Consider the following 21,559-nt stretch of genomic DNA (forward strand, 5'->3'; position numbering starts at 1 on the left):
CCTTCTTGACCTGCAATCTTCTTCCCGACCTCTCCGCCCCCATACCCTCTCCGGCCTATCACCCTCACCTTAACCTCCTTCCACCTATCGCATTCCCAATGCCCCTTCCCCAAGTCCCTCCTCCCTACCTTTTATCTTAGCCTGCTTGGCACACCTTCCTCATTCCTGAAGAAGGGCTTATGCCCGAAACGTTGATTCTCCTGCTCCTTGGATGCTGCCTGACCTGCTGCACCTTTCCAGCAACACATTTTTCAGCTTGCACAATTCCAGTAAGGCTTCCCTACTCTTAAACACTAACCACCTTGAAATAAGGTTGAGCATTCCATTAGCCTTCCTGATTATCTTTTAGTTCTTATTATATCCATTATAGAGTAACATGGTTTGTGCTTTTTTCTTTTGTGTGATAAACTTTCATGTTCTTTGTTCAAAGTGCATTGACAGCCTCTTGTAAATATGTTCAGTGACTGACCTGCATAATAACCAAAAAAACTTATGTTCAATTTAGCCAATATAATTGTCCATGAAGACATGTTTGAGGAAATCTCCCTGTTTCCCATCAAACATGATCTTGATTCCCACCTAGTTTGGCAGATGTTGAAGCCACCATTAGACCCCAAAGAATGGAGAAGTCACAGGATTAGATGGGATTCCAGCAGAGATTTTCAAACTTGGAGGAGCATAGCTTTCCAGTCATCTCCATCAACCATTCTTGAAAATCTGGGACAAAGAAGAAATCCCTACTATTACCATTGTCTTCAAGAAAGTAGACTGAGTGGACACTGGCAACTCCTGAGGAAATTCCATACACTCCAACTCTGGGAGGATCATCACCCAAGTCCTTGCTAGATCCCTTCTCCCAGTCTCTGAGGAAATCCTTCATGATAACCCATGTAACATCTGACCAACTATGTAATTATTGATATGATTTTCACTGTTCAACAACCCCAAGAGAAACGCCAGGGACAACACCAACCACGCTACATGGTCTTCACTGACTTGATCAGGGCTTTTAACTCAGTCAGTCGGGATGTGCTTTGGGAGACCCTGTCAGAGGTTGGCTGTCCAGTGAAATTCATCAGCATTCTCTGTCTCTTCCATGACAAGATGTCAACCATGGTCCTCACTGAGGATATTATGACAGAATCCTTTGAGTCAAGCAGGGATGTGCCATCGTCCCCACCTTTTCTCCATATTCATTGCCACCATTCTTCATCTTGTAAAGAACAAGCTTCTTAGACATGTGGACATTTTTCTGCCCATCTGTAGAAACTTTTCAATCTCACCAGGTTGAAATCCAAGAAAAAAATGACATTGATCTTACTTGTGGATCTTCAGTGTGCAGAAGACAACATCATCTCTGATCTCTTGGAAGAGAAACTTCAAGCCTCACCTAATGCCTTTGTGAGAAAATACTGAAGAATTTGTCTCAGCCTCAACCTCAATGTGAACGAAATCCTTTACCAACATGTCCCAGATCAAGGTCTAGTCCATCCATCAAGATCAGTAGAGAAATCCTCCCAAATACAGAATGTTTTTGCTATTTGGGAAGCTCTCTCTCATTCAAGGCTGACATTGATGCAAAGGCTGAACATCACATCCAATCTGCCAGTACCACCTTCGGACAGCCAAGGATGACAGTCTTTGACAATCGTGACATCCGTGCTGATACCAAGATCCTTATGGAGATATTGAATATAGAAACAGGAGTGCAATGAAGTACATGGAATGGCTTTGACTGTTGTTGACATTCAGGTTAAATTCATGGCATTTGAAAGGCAAAATGCCACCAGCAGCTTTTCAGCGATTAACCAAGGTCATTGAAGGATTATGCACCTAGAATCATAGAATTGGATAGTACAAAGGAGGCCCTTCAATCCACCTAATCTGCACCAATAAGGAAACTACTTCAGATCCATACTAGTCCCATCTTCTTCCCATAGCCTTGAATGTTATGTCATCTCAAGTGCTCATCAAAGTACTTTTTAAAGATTATAAGGTTTCCTGCCTCAACTACCCTCCCAACAGTGCATTCCAGATTTCCCACACCTTCTGAATGAAAACTATTTTCCTCAATTCCCATTTAAACCTCCTGCCTTTCAGCTTACAATTATGCTCCCTCATTTTTAACTCTTCAACTAAAGGGAACAGCTGCTCCATACCCGTCAATCTTATACACTTCAATAAGTTTCCCTTCAGCGTTCTCTGCTCGAAAGAAAACAAGTAAAGTTTATCCAGCCTCTCTTCACAGCTAAATCACATTATCCCAGGCAACATCCTGGTGAATCTTCACTGCCTCCTTACAATACAATCACATCCTTCCTATACTGTGGAGATCAGCTGTGGTCTAACCAAAGTTATAGAGACATAGAGTCATACAGAATAGAAACAGACCCTTTAGTCCAATCAGTCCATGCCAAACATACTACCAAACTAAACTAGTCCCATCTGTCTGCTCCTGGCCCACATCCTTCCAAACCTTTCCTATTCATGTTCTTATCTAAGTGTTTTCTAAATGTTGTAATTATGTACAGTTCCAACATAACCTCTCCACTCTTATAATCTATGTCACAACTGATAAAGGCAAGTGTCCTATATGCTTTTAAACACCATATTAACCTGACCTGCTACCTTCAGGGATATGTGGATAAGCATCAAGATCTCTCGATTTCTCTTTTGTATTTAATCAATTATTTCTGTATATTCAGCCAAATGTGGAAGAAACATTTGCAACACTTGAGCTAATCAGTTGCAGAAGACTAATTTGGTCATAAAGTTGGCAAAAAGTAAATTTTCTAAAGCACAATTTAACTCATTTGGGCCATATTGCGGGATAAGGCCAAGTAGAACCTGGAGGAGCAATGTTACAGGTTAGTTAGGATTTTCTTGTGCCTGAAACAAAATTAGACATTTTATGGTATATCGACATGAATAGATTCTCTTGAGAGTTTGCTCTGAATTTCAACAGTGTGGTGGCTCCATTGAGAAGTTTCTTTGAAAAAAAGTGAAAAAGTTGAAAAGGCAAAGGAATGTGACAGTGACTTGGATAGCTTGAAAGCTGTCTGAATTACTGCATCAGTTTTAATAGCTCAGAATCATACTAAGCCATTTAAATTGGCTCTTGGTGCCATTAAGTCAGTGTTGCTGCAGTGGTATTAGGGAAGTACGAGATGGGAATCAATTAACCAGTTATTTTTTGTGTATGTTAAATACTTGGCAACCGAAATATTCAACTGTGTAATAAAAAGACTTTGACTTTGGTATTGTCTCTACAATACGTAAAACGTACATATCAAACAACACTGCCAAAACCGTTATATAGATTATAATCTTCTCACTTTCCTTGTAGAACTTCATAACTAAAATTTGAGATTAGAGTTGGAGTTTAATGCTACAGCCATACAATTTTACAACCATTCACAGTGCAGGGAGAGACAATGTCACAGCGGATATGTTATCCTGAGCAAATGTGAAGAAAACTGAATGCCATGATCAAAATGATTTTGTTGTGATAAGCCAATGTATTTAAAGTAAATATATCATTAGTATTGTAATAAAACAATATATAACTAAAAGAAATAGGGCTGAGGAGATTGTAGAAGAGAAATTGCCTCTTCAAGATAGCTTTACATACTTTCTGCAGGGAAGTGTACTGGAGGTTCGTTACGTAATGTTGTTTTGATTAGATTCCTTACAGTGCAGAAACAGGCCTTTTGGCCCAACACAATTCCACACCGACCCTCCAAACAGCAACCCACCCAGACCCATTCCCCTACTCCCTACTAATGGACCTATCACTTTGGGCAATTTAGCATGGCCAATTCACCTGACCTGCACATCTTTGGACTGTGGGAGGAAACTGGAGCACCCGGAGGAAACCCACACAGACACGGGGAGAATGTGCAAACTCCACACAGTCACCCGAGGCTGGAATTGAACCTGCGTGCTAACCACTGAGCCACCATGCCACCCAGTGTTGTTCTTTGTTGTTCTTTGATAATTTGATTTCTAAGGTGCAGGATGATTGAATTGAAATTTTCAGTTCTGCGACTTTTTCTTCAAGACTTCAGAAAGTCATTTTTAAACAGTGAGCTAAACACAGCATTTCTAAAAAGTTATGCAACTTTAGATAAATGACTAGCAAGTTCCCGGGGAGTTAATTGCTAATAGATTTGCTGACTTGAGATTTATAATCCAAAGAGATAGAGTTCCAGAATGAGGTTCATTCAAACATAAATAGGTTTGGTCAAATGGTGAAAGCCCTTAACAATGGAAGTGCTGTTATTAGCACCTCGGGCTGTCAGTGCTAGGGAAAGAAAAGACCTGAGTTGCTCAGAAGATAATGCCAGAAATAAGGGCTATGGGGTGTCAGAGAGGAAAGACTGATGAAGGATATTGAAGACACTAGTTTAAGGAACCCATGTCTGATAAGTACGTGAGCTGAGTGAGCAACTTAAGGGTCTCAGGAAGAGACATTGACCAAAGAAAATAACATAGGTAACTGCAGAAATTTGCCTAAAACAAATTGATTACAGACATGTCAGTTTCAGGCAGTGTGAGACAGAGCTAACCTTTCACTAGAGATTGGGTTTCTGTAAGGTTGAATCTTTTTTCTGCTATTTGTAACAAGATTGTTTTAAATTGTTCTTGTACTGTGTAATGATATTCTGAATTTTTAACAGTTAGGACCAACTATAACCTGCTCAGTGATTTTAATGAGGTTTGAAATCCATTGTTCGAATAAAACATACTTGTTTAAAGATAATTCTCATCTGTACATCTAATTACTACATTGTATACTTATCTGTAATATGAAAAGAATAAAGAAAATCATGAGTGTTGTAGATTTTAAAAACATCTGGAAAGTTACAGCATGGTGCTAATCAGTAACTAATAGATAGAGAGAAATGAATGTTTTGGTGAGATTCTTCTTCGGGACATGAATGGATAAATTGGACCATCCAGTTTCTATTGAGAGACTCAGGATCTGTACACAAGGAATGGGAAAGGAGAACAAGTAGAGATGAAAACTTCAGATGTATTAACTCTTTTCACATAATTTAAATTCCTTTTGTTTCTGAACATCAACATTAAAAAAAAAGATCAGTTCAACAGACAACAAAATCAAATTACTCTACTAAATGGTTTGCTTTCTACTTAACATTATTTCATAAGTACTGCATAGGAGTCAAATGGGAATAATCCCGAGCATTGTATATTTGTAGCTGAACCATAAATCTAACATGTTCCAACAAAATGTATTTGACCAGAAAGAGTAAATACAGGTAACCACTCATCATCCAACGTCTTTGATTTCTGAAGAAGAATCATACTGGATTCAAAAGGTTAACTCAGTTTCTCTCCACAGATGCTGCCAGACATGCTGAGTTTCTCCAACATTCTCCGTGTTTGTTTCAGATTTCCACCATCTGCAATAGTTTGCTTTTGCAGGAAACTATTCCACTATTAATAGCAAGAGGAATTATTTCTCAGCATTGAGTCCTATATTTGTGAGTTTCTGATTAGATGAGATGGATAAATACCTGAAACAATTTATATCAAGTCACTAAACTTGAGTTTGAATTTGTTTTTCATCAATTACAGGAATGTACCATTAATGATAATCTGATTACTTACTGGTTATTATTTACTATATTTTTGCAACTCAGTGATACCTTGACATAAAACATGATATCATGACATAAAACAAGTGTAGACTGTTTGATATTAAGTTCTTACCACTTTGCTGTCTGTTGCCTTCTGACTCATCCATACAGTACACTTGGAAATAATCAATAACATCTTCCTCTCCTACTGTCCAGTAGACTGTTATTGTTGTACTTGTTGCTGTGTTTGGTTCCTGAGGAACAACTGTTGGAGACTGAGGAACTGAAAAAAAATTTGAATAATAGTGTGAAAAAACTCCAAACATTCTGCTTAATCAAAAAGCTACCACTTTCTCAAATGTTATTGGCATTAATGAGTTAAAATATTTTCCTTTCACACGCACTTCAGAATGGAATGCAAGAACTGTGATGATGTAAATGCATGATGAACAACAGTCTATAAAAAGCAACTGCAAGATGGAGAAACTCAAGCAGTGTTTACCAGCATTTGTTGGCCACTGTTTCAGCTCATTTAAGGACTTCCCTGAGACTTGAATTGGCTCCTGATAAAGTCCTTGAAAAGTATGCCATCAAAACACTCAATTTTGAGATACATTTCAATTCACAGTGCAAAAGCTTAAAATGTTTGGGGTTCACTTTGCTGATAATTATTCAAATGTCACATGAAAACCATTAATTAACAAAAGGCTCTGATATGAATGTGGAGGTGGGAAGATTGCGGAGAAGAAAACTGCAAGGCTTTTGATGTCCCCGAAGGAGTACTGAAAGAGCCCCTTACCTTGGTGAGCAGGAGCTGCAGCTTCAGATCAGCTGCCAGGAATCTCACAGTTCAGTTCCCATCTTTATTTTCTGCTGAATCTAAGTCACAGCACTAGCACTGTCAATAGTCCTGCCTTCTGCAGCCCGTCTCCTGATATGTGCATTTTAAATTTAAAGGGATGGAAATGTGGTCAGGTTCCCCCATTATGTTATTACCTATATCCTCTCTCACTCATCAGGAGGGCTGGTTATAAAGATGAGGGATTAGTTTATCACTCAGGACCTTTCAGTCCCTCAGTAGTTTAGTCTGATGGGAGGTGGACTGAGTGTTGCTGCCTGAAGTAGAGATCACGACTCTGCCAAAACTTCAGTTCAGCCTCTTTTGTCCAGGCTCCAAACATTGGAAGTACTTCTAATCAGGCACTCACCCGCTAGTGGGGTGGCAGAGGGAGACAGGATTTAAAGGGCAGTGGCTGCTTAAAAGAACCTGAACATAAGTAAAGGCAATAACTTAATCAATTGAGTACAATTCAAATAAAAAGGTGTTCGGGTTCCACCCCAATGTAAAAGCAGAAATAGGCAAAGAAATTTCAGACACATTAGTGAAAATGTTTCAAAATTCAGGAACTGTGCCTTTTGCTCAGAAAATTATGCATATCACCTCCATATGTAAGACAGCACAGGAGAAAGCAGGTAATTATAGGTAAGTTCATATCTGGTATCATGATCACAAGGAGTTGACATGGAGAACAGGCTGCCAAAGATTTTTTTCAGGAGGTCAGTAGCACGCTGGATAGGGAAATGTATGTGGACATTATCTCTATTGACTTCCAGAAGAACTTGATAAGGCTCTGCTTAGGGAATTATTTGCAAAATTTGTAAATAAGAGAGGAGAGAGCTGGAGGTAATCCTGTGACATGGGTTAGCAATCAGAGATAGATTCCAATCTGTGGAATTACTGGCACCCTCTGGGTTCTGGACTGGGGCTGTTCATAACATGTTAATAACTCGGAGAAAACAGCAGAGTTATAGATTCAAATTTCCAGATGACACTAAGTTAGAAGATATAAAGTTGTTTGGTGGGACCATAAAATTACAATGGGAAAAGTGATTAAGCAAATCCATGATAGATGTAGTTTGATGTGGCCAAGTGCAAAATCATTGACTTTGTATCTGAGAAAGACAAATAAAGTTTTTTTTAAAAAACATTGAGAGATTAGGAAATCAGGAGGTGCAAAGGAATTTCAGTTTCCAGGTAACCCACATCACCAAAGGCTAGTTTACACTACAAGAAATCTAAAAGGAATGTTAACTTTTTTCCTAGAGGGATTACAATTCAAAAATAAGGAAATGATGAAACACAAAGAGGAATTGCTGGAACATTTCAGCAGGTCTGGCAGAATCCGTGGACAGAACTCAGAGTTAACGCTTTAGGTCAAGTGACCCTCCCTCAGATTTCTCCAATTTGTCTCCACAGATGCTGTCAGACCTGCTGAGCTTTTCCAGCAATTCCTGTTTTTTTGATTTACAGCATCCACAGTTCTTTCAGTACAAAATGATGGTTTGGTAGTAAAGAGCCTTGGTCACACTCCATATGAATACCTGATGCAGTTTTTTCATTAGCTTGCAGGATGTAGGCATCACTGGGTCAGCATTTACTGTCCATTGTTAATTGTCCAGAAAACTAGGCTGTCTTCTTGAACTGCTGTGATCCATGTGAGTAGAGCCCCAAAATTTGGACCCAGCAACAGCAAAGGAACAGTTATAAGGAACCAAATCTCAGAAAAGATGTACTGACTTTGAATTCACCAAAAGTAGAGTTAGATGAAACCAGTTGCTGAAACTTGGCTTTTATTCCCCACATTAAGCAATTATCTAAGTGTTTAAAGTGGTGATGGGTTATGCTACAGTAGATACAGAGCAACTATTTTATCTACCAGAGGATTCCTGAATAAAAGGAGGATCATCTCAGTACTAGGCTATCAGTCATTTAAGGGTGAAATCAGGTGAACACAGTGAAGACAGTGCCCTACACTGGGTACAAGTTCCACTATTGCTGAAAGCTGTCCACCAGTTCACCTTCATCCAGTGTATCAACAAGCTATTCAATACTGGAAGCAGCACCATCTGATTCTGCCCTTATCTAATATTAAAATCACACAATTTCCTTCAACTCTGACTGAACAATGATTGAAAGCAGAGAATTAGCTGATTTATCCTGTTAACCCAACAGCATTCAAAACCCTGGGCTACCCTGAAGATATCTGTGATGTTAGGGTTATGGTCAAGTGGACCTTCTTTCCATGGTAAGTTGGGGGTCTTATGATTTACTCAAAAGTCCTCAAATATCTATATTAATTCATGAGAAATGCAGTGCACAAAAAGCACAATCTGAGGATTACACTTAGCATCTTATTGTGTTGCATATTAACTTCTGAGTCACAGTCAGTGATTTCCAAGTAGGTTGTTTCACTCGTGAATAAATATATGCAAATTTAGGACTCTGCTTGCTTTCTGACAGGAAGTTTAATAGTCCTACTTCCCAGTTGGAAATCTAATGCTTCCGTCTCTCTTCACATTCCCAGTTGCAGGTTATTATTCCCGTCTCCTCAAAGTAGCAATTCAGATTCTAATCAAAGTTACCAACTGGCATCCTGTGTTTTTCTTAAGTTTCTCAAGGGATTGTTGGCAAAGTCAGTTGTGTAGTCCATCTCCAGCAATGTATGGAGAAACACACATAGTGCTCTAGGTAGCTTGCCGTAGTCAGGTGATCTTTGCTATAACTGCTTTCAGTTTAGTCTGTGGCAGTGATTTCAGAAGTGGCCAGCTGAAATTGTGTGGATTTTCAGGGCTGTAAGAGAGCCAGCAGGTTTAAGGACAGCAAGGAAGAATTCAATCACAGCCTGAAACACTGAAGTACAGGGTGAGTCAAAACAACTGTGAATTTTCCAGTCTCTTGTAGAGTGGAAATTAAAGAGAATGTGGAAATTAAAGAGACAGAATTGGAATATTTTTTCCATGCTTGGTGGCAAAACTTGATAAAGTTACAGAATTGAATAAAACGTCTGAGCAAATAGGAGTAGCCACCCTGTTATCATCGCTGGAGTAAGAATGTTACAAACTCTATTGCAGCTCAGACATCACTGAGGAGCAGAAAACACAGGTAGGAGAGATTTTGAAAGCTCTGAAGACATACCTTGAAACTTTGTTAATGTTACTTAGGGACAGTATATGTTCAACAAAGTTCAGAGGAAGAGGGAGAATATTACTCAGTATATGACCTCACTGACACATCCTGCTGATTCTGAGAGTTTGGAAAACTGAAAGATGATCTCATCAGGATTTTCTGAGGCATATGAGATCCTGCTGTGAGAGCGCATCTGCTGAGAAAGGAGAAACATATTGAAATGTGCAGAGGTTCTGAGGTTGTCAACCATTAACTGGAATGTATTAGTTGGAGAACAGATGAGGCTGAGCATTATACTTAGACACATCCCAAGCCAAATGAGAACAGCAGAGTAGAAAAAAAGGAAGAGTGAGCAGGAAGATCAAGGCCAGTGGAGAGGATGTAAGCAGTGGAGGGACATTACATGGAAGAAAAGGGAGCACATCCAAGGTGGAGGATGCAGTGCTCTGACTACAAGAAGCTAAATCACTTTTCAAACAAATGTTTACCTAGAAAGAAGTAAAGGAAAGCTCTCAAGATGGAGAGAGAGAGAGAGAGCAGCTAATTATTCTGACTAATCACTTTACATCGTGCAACAGCTTGGCAAGTTCAGATGTAATGGTGAGAAATTTTTTTTACTGTTAGAAAGATGGCTGCAGAAGGAGATCATTAAGGGAATATAAAGTGTCAGATAGATATTGGTGCTTCATGCAATGTCCTGAGCTTCACAGACTTCACAGTGTGATATAGCTCAAGGTGATGACCCAAAGATGAAACCCTTGAAGGTAAGATTGAGGTTGCATGCTAGAAATATTCTCATCTCTAGACAACAGAAAAACCAAGAGCTCAATGCAATCAAGATCTGAAGTTCCAGATAATGTAGTGATAAGTGGCTCCCTTTCGGAATGGCAGGCAGTGACCAGTGGTGTGCCGCAGGGATCAGTGCTGGGACTGCAGCTTTTTACAATGTACATTAATGATATAAATGAAAGCATTAAAAGTAATATTAGCAAATTTGCTGATGACACAAAGCTGGGTGGCAGGGTGAAATGTGAGGAGGATGTTAGGAAAATTCAGGGTGACCTGGACAGGCTAGGTGAGTGGACGGATGCAAGGCAGATGCAGTTTAATATGGATAAGTGTGTGGTTATCTACTTTGGTGGCAAGAACAGGAAGGCAGATTACTACCTAAATGGAGTCAAGTTAGGTAAAGGGGCAGTACAACGAGATCTAGGTGTTCTTGTACATCGGTCAATGAAATTAAGCATGCAGGCACAGCAGGCAGTGAAGAAAGCTAATAGCATGCTGGCCTTCATAACAAGAGGAATTGAAATAGAAGCAAAGAGGTCCTTCTTCAGCTGTACAGGGCCCTGGTGAGACCGCACCTGGAATATTGTGCGCAGTTTTGGTCTCCAAATTTGAGGAAAGACATTCTGGCTATTGAGGGAGTACAGCGTAGGTTCACGAGGTCAATTCCCGGAATGGTGGGACTATCTTATGCTGAAAGATTGGAGCGACTGGGCTTGTATACGCTTGAGTTTAGAAGGCTGAGAGGTGATCTGATTGAGGCGTATAAGATTATTAAAGGGTTGGACACTCTAGAGACAGGAAGCATGTTTCCGCTGATGGGTGAGTCCTGAACCAGAAGACACAGTTTAAAAATAAGGGGGAGGCCACTTAGAACAGAGTTGAGGAGAAACGTCTTCACCCAGAGAGTGGTGGGTGTATGGAATGCTCTGCCCCAGAAGGCTGTGGAGGCCAAGTCTCTGGATACTTTCAAGAAAGAGTTGGATAGAGCTCTTAAGGATAGTGGAATCAAGGGTTATGTGGATAAGGCAGGAACAGGATACTGATTGAGGATGATCAGCCATGATCATAATGAATGGTGGTGCTGGCTCAAAGGGCAGAATAGCCTACTCCTGCACCTATTGTCTATTGGCTAATAGATATTGAGCAAAGTCTACTCATCTCAACTGAAGCAAGTCTAAAGATTTGACTGGTAACCCTCAGAAGTTATGAGAAGAGTTCTGCAGTATTCTATGTGGCATTAAGCCAGTGACTGCTGAACAAATTCTAGAAGATTACAAAAATGCTTTTAAAGACATTGAAAGTCTTCCAAATGAATATAATCATGAAGTAGACGAGAATGTGAGACAAACTCAGCATCATTCCAAACAAAGCACCAGGTCCCCTCAAAAATAGACTGAAAGAATAGATTGAACAGTAGGAAAAGAAGGGAATAATTATGAAAATAACGACTGCTATAGACTGCAGCATGATCAGAGTGAAAACAAACTTGGAAAATTGAGAGTCTGCATAGATCCAAAGAATCTAAATAAAGCTTTAAGAGTTGTTAAAAATTCTTGTTGTATGTGCGGGCATTGCTGGGAGGGGTTGTATTTGTTGCTCATCCCGGCTGCCCTTAAACCAAATGTCTCGCTCAGCTTTTTCAGAGTACATTTCAGAGTCAACCACGCTGCTGTGGGTCTGGTGTTACATATTTATTACTATTCTGACTGTTGGGAATTAAACTAGCTAACATCACAGAATGCCCAGAAGCACTCTTCTTTCATTAGTTATTTCACACATTGCTTTGAGTGACTATGACCCTCAATTTATGATTGAAGAATTCAAGCACTTTATAAATAATTAGAAAATTCAACACCATATATCATCGTCATGCTATCTGCAGCCAAATAGAAGACTGAAAATTGCCTGAGAGATCACAGAACAATTGAACAAATCCAGGACAGATCTATATAGAATAATCCTAGAATTGAGAAATATATCAACTAAAGGTATGAAAAGTAGTCCAGTCAATGACTAATATCACATCACACCCAAATTATTCTTCCAGAGAAACCATAGGGTGGTGTAGAAGTGAGTGACAAAATTAAAGTGAAATGACAGAAAGCCAAATTTTACTTTGATAAAACTTCCAAATCATTGCTAGAACTGAGCATTAGAGAGAAAATCAAAGAGTAAATGTTCAACACTCTGAATAAGAGTCATTTATTCGGAAACTTGGTACCTATCTAGAGCAATCATATTATAGTAAATATTAACAATAGGTATATCATCACAACAGTAGGCATACACATACAAGTCAAAATGTGACTCACCAGCTGTATAGAGTAAAGAATAATCATCTAATCCTGAGGTTCACCACTCCTCAACAATCTGTAGCGATAATTACCATGACAGCAGTACTCACCACCGAAATGACATTCATTGAAAAAAATACATAACCCTAGGAATGACCAGGTGAATAGCTAATGGTAACGAGTTTGGGTACCATTGAAGACCTGCATGATTTAGAGATTGTGTATGTGATGCAGATGCATGATGAAAGTGGGACTGATTATAATTAACATACCATTTTGCCATGAATGAATTATCATTAATGAATTATAGTTCTGTTGTTGACCAAGGATATAAGGTAACTTGGCTACTTTGCAGCTACAAATGGCAGTAAATGCAAATTATTTTTACAGCAAGGGAGATGTTTGGAAAGGTACATGTTACATAGTTACATCCTATGGTTACATAGGTGGCTTTCTGTAGTCTTGTGAGCTCCACCTCTGCAGTAATTGACTTCACTTTATTTGGTAGCAGTAATCAAACAGATTTCTTGAAATAAGCAAGACTGCAGAGAACAGTCTTCTTGCACCGCCACAAGGTGTGTGGTGTAGGTATATGCACAGTATACTTTTATTATTGACGATATTAAAACAGATATCAAAAGTCATACCAGGCAAATTTTTCAGTGACTCAAATCCAGGTCTTGCAGATTTCACAGCGAGATCTTCAAAAGATGAGCACCAACTTGGTTTTAAATCCATGGAAGTTGTACTCTCCAAGGCAGACATCACACTGTGTAAATAGATGCCGTATCATCAGTTATTGTAATTCTTTTTGAACAATTTGACTAAATTGGCTATTAGCATTAGGCATCAAACATAACCTTAAAAGAAAGAATTTAAAATATTTATTTAGCCTTTGGCTTCAATGATAACTCAGGTGTCTCAACAATATTGTCTTTTATTTGGAAAATAAATTGGTCCAGATTGCGTAAACCAACATCAATGGCGTGAAGACCACAGAGGGTACTGACCTTCTATCCACAGACAATCTAACCAACCCTAATGGACTATCCTATTTTGAAATCCCTTCATTCTTTCTCATCTCCCCACCTATCACCCTTCCCCAATAGCAACAGGGTGTCATGGACTGGAAAACAGACAGCATTGTTTCTCTAGTAATTGTCCAAATGTCAAGGCAATACGATCGCAAGTGAATAACCTGACAAGGTGTCTGAAAACAGCCTCCTTTTCCATCTCCATTTATCTCCAAAAATGTTACAAGATTGCTCACACTTTACCTAAACAATTTACTCTCCAAATCACCTCACCCTGAATGGTAGCATTTTATTTATAGAAGGTAATCTTAGGGCAAATTCTTTCCATCACCTGCAATTAAAGCTTAGGTTTATCCAAGACAGATGATGAAAAGAATTTGCCCAAAGAGTAGCTTCCATAAACAATATGCCTGTTGTCCAATTCATGTCATTTTATTGCTAATGTGAGATGCTGCTAGGGTAAATGTGGGACATTAGCAGCCTGGTGATACTGCCTATGTATGTACCTGTACTGCCCACCACTATGTGCTGGGATATTGGTGTGCAAGTCAGGAGTTCTCCTTATGGTATCAGTTTGTTTTCAGCTGGGCCATCTGGGAGATGAGGAGGCGAGGAGGTGACAGGGCACTTCCCTTGAGCGAGGGATATTCTGAAAATGTTCTTGAAAGTATTCTGATAATTGCCCACACAAACCCATGCTAGGGTCTGTTAATAGAGTATGTTCTTTGTCCCAGTAGTTGGCAGATATGAGGAGATTCTGAAGGCCTGGGAAGGTGAAAAGAGGTGCTGTGACATCTTTTTTAAAAAAAAATCAAAGTGTTGGGAATGGAACCAGAAATTATAACTTCCTAGGACACTGGATTAGGGAAGACAATTCAGGATCATTATTTTGCCCAGGTCAGCAAAGGAACTGTCTGACAGAGATACCTAGTTTATTTGAAGAGTCTTAGAGTGATAGCGGTTTACAGCATGGAACAGACCCTTCAGCCCAACTTGTCCATGCCGCCCTGTTTTCACAATAAATTTAGTCCCATTAGCCTGCATTTGGTCCATATCCTTCCATTCCTTCTCATCCATGTCCAAATGCTCCTTGAATGACAAAATTGCTCTCGCTTCCACCACTACCTCTGGCAGCCTGTTCCAAACACTCAACACCCTCTGTGTGAAAAAAAATTGCCCCTCTGGACCCTTTTGTATCTCTCCCCTCCCTCACCCAAAACCGCTAACTTTAGACTCCCTTACCACAGGGAGAAAGCTGTTGGCTATCTACCTTATCTATGTATCTCGTAATTTTACTGACCTCCATAAGGTCACCCCTCAGTATCCTCCGCTCTGGGGGAAAAAAAATTGCAGCCTATCCTTACAACTCAAACCTTCCAGTCCAGTCAGCATTTTGATAAATCTTTCTGCTCTGGCATTTCTGCAAAAAGGGGCAGGCTGAAAGGGAGAGGCTGGCCTGGAATCAATTCTAACCACATGGCTGTGGATGAGGATCCCAGCAACATATTTAGCAACAACGGAGAAATGGAGAGAGGGATGGTGAATGTTGGAGCTGGGAGTTGTGAGCATACAGGTGGGAGATAATGAGGTGCTTTTTGATGATGTAACCCAGTGGCAGAACATAGAGCAGAAATAAGAGGGGCCAGGGATAGACTGCTGGCGGACACCACATTCGAGGGCCTTGAAAGAAAAGAGAGGCTGGAGAAGGAACTGTAATTTGGAAAGACAATGTTTTGCCAAGGATTTTTTATTACGAAGGGTGAGAACAACGTATTTCAACACTGAGAGGGACAGTGTGAGGAGAGAGAATTATTGAAATATATCATTTAATGTGGGCAAATTTACTGACAAGGTGAAGTCTAACGGAAGATAATTTGATGGAGTGCACAAATCATAGAATCCCTATCGTGTGGAGGCAGGTCATTTGGTCCTATAGAGTCCACACCCACCCCTCCGAAGAGCACCACCCAGACCCAAACCCCCTTACCCTATCCCTGTAACCCAGCATTTCCCAAGGCTAATCCACCTCACCCCATTCACAGCCATCAAATTAGCTTTATCCAGGCATACCAGAATCCTCCTGAATAACATTCCCTGTGTGCTTTGACTTCCTATGGCATTTTGATTATATTGCACCTTGGACAATGCATCAAGTTCTGCATAACAAAACACAGGCACTGAAATGGCATACAGTCAAAAGGCTCATCTTTTGCTTAAAAGCCTGTATTATATGGAAGGACCAGAGAACATTCTTGAAAGACATAAGCCTTAGTGATCTTGTATGGAGGTACATAATTCTAAAACGGAAATGGTATAACCATTAAATTGAATTAAGAGAGTGAGGCAAGTAGACATATTTGTATTTCAAGAGTCAAACAAGGAAAGAATGAATATACTAATATTAGCAAGAAACTGTCCCTCACACAAAATGTATGATCTGCAGCATTATATATTCCCAGGAACTGAACGGGTTAGACCGAAGGGTCTGCTTCCGTGCTGTACATTTTTATGACTCTATTAGACTTAATCTCTGAGGGACCAGAGGAATGGCTCTACATGAGAGAGGTAAGTGGTTGTAGCTTAAGATGCACGGAGGTTGAACAGTTCATCCACTACACTAACACCTTCCACCCCGACCTCAAATTCACCTGGACAGTCTCGGACTCCTCCCTCCCTTCCTAGACCTTTCTGTTTCTATCTCAGGCGACCGAATCAACACGGACATCTACTACAAACCAACCGACTCCCACAGCTACCTGGATAGATATTATTACTGGAGCGAATCATAGATTTACATTTAAATAGTTCCCATTTCTGTCTTTGTTCACTCCTTTCCTCAGCAATATTTTGTGTTTGATTTTGTCTACTTTCTGTGGTTTTATTTACCCTAATGAAGAAGAGCATATCTTCTCAACATCACAACTATTGATCTCACCCTGCTTGGCTGTTGTATGGAACCCCCTACGTGTTAACCCCTTAAAGCCAAATACATAACAATATTGTCAAATTTGATGGAATTTTAATGCATTTACTTTAGGGGAAATTTGGCATGTTAATATGCTGCAGTTTTTCTTATCTGCGATGTTTTGTGTTATGTTGCTGAAAATATTACTGATGAAATACTTAGCAGTTGTAGTAAAATCATGCGTATACTTAGGATGAAGAAGATTATGAGTACCACATATGCTTGGTCCAGTTCTTGTTGGATTCATTTGGATATCAAAGTTGAAACTTTATTGCTGGAACAGCACAGCAGGTCAGGCAGCATCCAGGGAACAGGAGATTCGACGTTTCGGGCACAGGCCCTTCTTCAGGAATGAGCAGAGAGTGTTCAGCAGGAGAAGATAAAAGGTAGGGAGGAGGGACTTGGAGGAGGGGAGTTGGAAGTGGAGGAGATGCGGTGGAGGGCACCGTCGACCACGTCGCCTTCCTGACCTGCAGTCTTCTTGTTGACCTCTCCGCCTCCATCCTACTCCTTTCTATCACCCTCACCTTGACCTCTTTCCACCTATCACATTTCCAACGCCCCTCCTCCAAGTCCCTCCTCCCTACCTTTTATCTTCTCCTGCTGAACACTCTCTGCTCATTCCTGAAGAAGGGCCTGTGCCCGAAACGTCGAATCTCCTGTTCCCTGGATGCTGCCTGACCTGCTGTGCTGTTCCAGCAATAAAGTTTCAACTTTGATCTCCAGCATCTGCAGACCCCACTTTCTCCTCGCACTACTTCACACCAAGCATGGCTAACCAAGAATCTGTCCTTATCTTACTGCCTGCCACAGTGTGATGGAAGAATTAGCAGGTTGATTATCAACCTGTTTGCATGTGTCAAGAATGCTCCCAGGAAGAGGAGTCAAGGCTAAACTTTCTGACATTTTTTTAAAAGAACAATTGATGGTAAAATTGGAAGTCTTTGAAATCTCTCTGGATGAAAGCACAAAGAAAGATTTGTCTGTAATTATCTTGTCATCTTCTAATTTATGTGTGCTAAATGAACCAGCAAACTATTGCTTCCTTTTAAGTGGAAGCATTTAATCACACAGACCATATTTGGCTGTACAACAGAGACACCATTAACTCTGTCACATAGAACATAGAACATAGAACATAGAAGAATACAGCGCAGTACAGGCCCTTGGGCCCTCGATGTTGCGCCGATCCAAGCCCACCTAAACTACACTAACCCACTATCCTCCATATACCTATCCAATGCCCTCTTAAATGCCCATAAAGAGGGAGAGTCCACCACTGTTACTGGCAGGGCATTCCATGAACTAACGACTCGCTGAGTGAAGAACCTACCCCTAACATCAGTCCTATATCTACCCCCCCTTAATTTAAAGCTATGCCCCCTTGTAATACCCGACTCAATACGCGGGAAAAGGTTCATACTGTCGACCCTATCTAACCCCCTAATCATCTTGTACACCTCAATCAAGTCACCCCTAAACCTTCTTTTCTCTAGTGAAAACAGCCCCAAGTGCCTCAGTCTTTCCTCATACGATTTTCCTTCCATACCAGGCAACATCCTGGTAAACCTCCTCTGCACCCGTTCCAATGCCTCCACATCCTTCCTATAGTAAACCTTAACATTGCTGGGATAAAAGTCATTGGGCCAGGACCAAGAGACAAATCAAAATAATTTATAAGCTGCAAATTCCAAATCCAACATCAGAGAATAAAGGTTTATGAGGGCCAGAGTAAAAGCTATGATCAATTACATCTTTACCAGACACCTTACAATCAGATTAATGTTAGAACAATGTTGGAGATGAAACACAGACAGTTTATGAAATTATTTTTGTATTCATAATATGGTACTTTATTTAATCTTGTTTATGTTGACCCTCAAATTGTTAAGCTTTTTCCCAGTGTGAAGGATTCAATAATGAGAGGTCATGCTTTCAAGGTGAGAGGTGAAAAGTTTAAGGGGAATAGACGCGGCAAGTACTTTACACAGGGGTGGTAGGTGCCTGGAACGCATTGCCAGCAGAGATAGTAGAGAGAGGCACAGTAGACTCATTTAAGATGCGTCTGGACAGATGCATGAGTAGGTGGGGAGCAGAGGGGTAGATGCTTAGGAATTGGGCAATAGGTTTAGACGTGGATTTGGATCGGCTCAGGCTTGGAGGGCTGAAGGGCCTGCTCCTGGCTGTAAATTTTCTTTGTTCTTTGATTATGCATTTGGAGAAAAAGTAAATACAGTAGCTTGAAATTATTAACATTAGGCCCTGGTGATATATTGCCACCTTGGTGTTGGTACCCTGTGGAAATGCTTCCATAGCCTAAATAGAGGTTAGCATATTAATGAGGAACTTCAAGGCAATTACATAATTCACTCCAACGGCACAGCGTTCAACAGTGAGAAGTTTTGCAAATCACTCTTGAATAAAGAGAGCATAGTATAAAATACCTGTCATTGATCATCCTGAAAGACTGTAGATGAAGAGAGAAAACAGAAAGGAGAGATTAAATGACAAGAAAAGCACTTTCATGCTGTCAAACGTCTGTTCAAAACATTCCTCAAGAAAACTCAAATTTCTCATCTGGAAACGGCAGCAGTGATCAAATACCTGACTAAGAAATCTTAATTAAACTAACACACAGATTTAACAAACAATTAAATTCACTTTAACCATATTTCATTCAATGACAGACATTTTATGTACTTAATTGCTTCCAATTAAATTAATATGGTGTGTAAACATTTAAACTAGCCAAAGAAATTAAGCAGAGCAAAAGAATGTATCTTATTCATTGTGATTGATGTTGGGAATAAGAAAATACACAAAGACCTGGCTCAATCAATACAACATCTAAATATTTCGAGGTACAAGGCGGGATCAGCCTTTTTCAGTGACAGTGGTCTTACTCGGTCAAAAGGTTGTGCTTTCAAAGCCCACTTCAGAGACTTGAGGATGAGATGTCAGTGCAGCAATGAGGAAATGCTATGCTGTACTTCAGAAGAACAGTTCAACTGAGACCCTTTCCATACTTACCAATGGATGTAAAATATCTAATAGCATTGTTTGAAGTACAGGAAATTACCTCATTGTTGTGTTCAACGGTTATCTCTCAATCACCATAAGTAACCAATCAGTTGGTCAGATTTCAATTAACTATTGATAATGGGGTCTTATTTTGCAAAAGTTGTATTGATTACTTATCTCATAATTGGGACTGTATTGGAAATTACTTAATTAGCACATGTAGCACTTTGGGAAGTCCAGCTCCTACAAGGTGCTGTATATTGCAAGTCTCTTTCTGTGATGGCTAGGAGAAAGTGAGGACTGCAGACGCTGGAGATCAGAATCGAAAAGTGTGGTGCTGGAAATGCACAGCTGGTAAGGCAGCATTTGAGCGGCAGAAGGTGATGGGCTTATGCCCAAAGCATCGACTCTCCTGCTCCTCAGATGCTGCCTGACCTGCTGTGCTTTTCCAGCACCCATATTTTGCATCTTTTTTTGTGATGCCACCAATTGGTTTTTCTATGAAGTTTAACTCAATAAAATGGAAATATGACCTGTAGCAAATCATGCACAAATTGTGTCATTTGGAAAGAAAATTCAGATTATACATAAGTAGTACAGCAATAACATGCATTCCTGATGAAGGGCTTTTGCCTGAAACATCAATTTTCCTGCTTCTTCAATGCTGCCTGACCTGTTGTGCTTTTCCAGCACCACTCTAATCTTGACTCTAATCTCCAGCATCTGCAGTACCCATCTCTGCTTAATAACATGCATTTGTATAGTGCTTTAACAGTGGACAAAATCTAAAGGTATTTCTTACAGGAAAGCTCAGACAAAAAAATGACACTGCATTGAAAGACTTATTATAAGAGGGGTAACTAAAAACTTGATGAAAGTGAATATTTAAGTCGGTCTTAAAGGCTGAAATAAAATGAAAAATTAAACCATCACCAGTTTATTGCCCTACCATCTGGAGAGTTGATGGGGATCACAAAAACCCTCTCCAGGACTTAAGCTCAAAATTCAACGCTGACAGTACAGTGTCGTACTGAAAGAGTGCTGCACTGCTGAAGGTGCTATGTTTTGGGATTTTAAACTAAGGTCCTATTTGTTCTCTCTTGTAGAGTTAAAGGATTCCATTCACTCTTTGCAGAAAAACAGGAGAGTTATACCTGGGGTCCTGACCAATAATTAGCCCTGAATTAACAGTGTACAGAAACAGATTCTGTGATTATTATCATGTTGCTGTTTGTGGGAGCTTACAAGTTGTCTGCTGTATTTCCTACACTACAATACTGACTAGGCTTCAAAAATATTTCATTGGCCATGAAGTGCTTGCAGTATCATGAAAAACAATATATAAATGAAAGCTTTTATTTGTTTAACTGTTGAACAACACACTGGCAATTGGGCTGATGGATGCTCTTTTCAAGGAATCATGTAGCCAGGCTAGGGTCATGGAAGTGCCTTCTACTGGTGAGGCCTTACTGCATACTACATACAGACCTGACAGTGTCCAGGCTTGGGCAGAAAAGTTACAAGTAACATTCATGACACACAAATGCCAACTAATGAACATCTCCAACATTAGATTATCTAACCATCACCCCTTGATTTTCAATGGCTTTACCATCACTGAATCCCCCGCTACCAACATCCTGGGAGTTACGATTGACCAGAAACTGAATTCTGGATTAGTGGTGCTGGAAGAGCACAGCAGTTCAGGCAGCATCCGAGGAGCAGGAAAATCGATGTTTCGAGCAAAAGCCCTTCATCAGGAATACAGGCACAGAGCCTGAATGGTGGAGAGATAAGTGAGAGGAGGGTGGGTGTGGGGAGAAAGTAGCATAGAGTACAATAGGTGAGTGGGGGAGGGGATGAAGGTGATAGGTCGGGGGAGGGTG

General features: G+C 40.2%; 1 protein-coding gene across 1 annotated transcript in view; it reads right to left on the reverse strand.

Annotated features, from left to right (window-relative positions):
• The window catches only part of si:ch1073-398f15.1 (cardiomyopathy-associated protein 5), a 103,237-nt gene that overhangs the window by 37,040 nt on the left and 44,638 nt on the right, over positions 1–21,559 (reverse strand). The window contains exons 5-7 of the mRNA XM_043706803.1: positions 19,097–19,119; positions 13,301–13,422; positions 5,737–5,886 (exon numbers count right to left, since the gene is read on the reverse strand). Coding sequence (XP_043562738.1) covers positions 5,737–5,886; positions 13,301–13,422; positions 19,097–19,119 — 295 coding nt within the window. The remainder of the gene's footprint in view (positions 1–5,736; positions 5,887–13,300; positions 13,423–19,096; positions 19,120–21,559) is intronic.

The sequence above is a fragment of the Chiloscyllium plagiosum genome, chromosome 2 (genome assembly GCF_004010195.1).
Source record: "Chiloscyllium plagiosum isolate BGI_BamShark_2017 chromosome 2, ASM401019v2, whole genome shotgun sequence".
NCBI lineage: Eukaryota > Metazoa > Chordata > Chondrichthyes > Orectolobiformes > Hemiscylliidae > Chiloscyllium > Chiloscyllium plagiosum.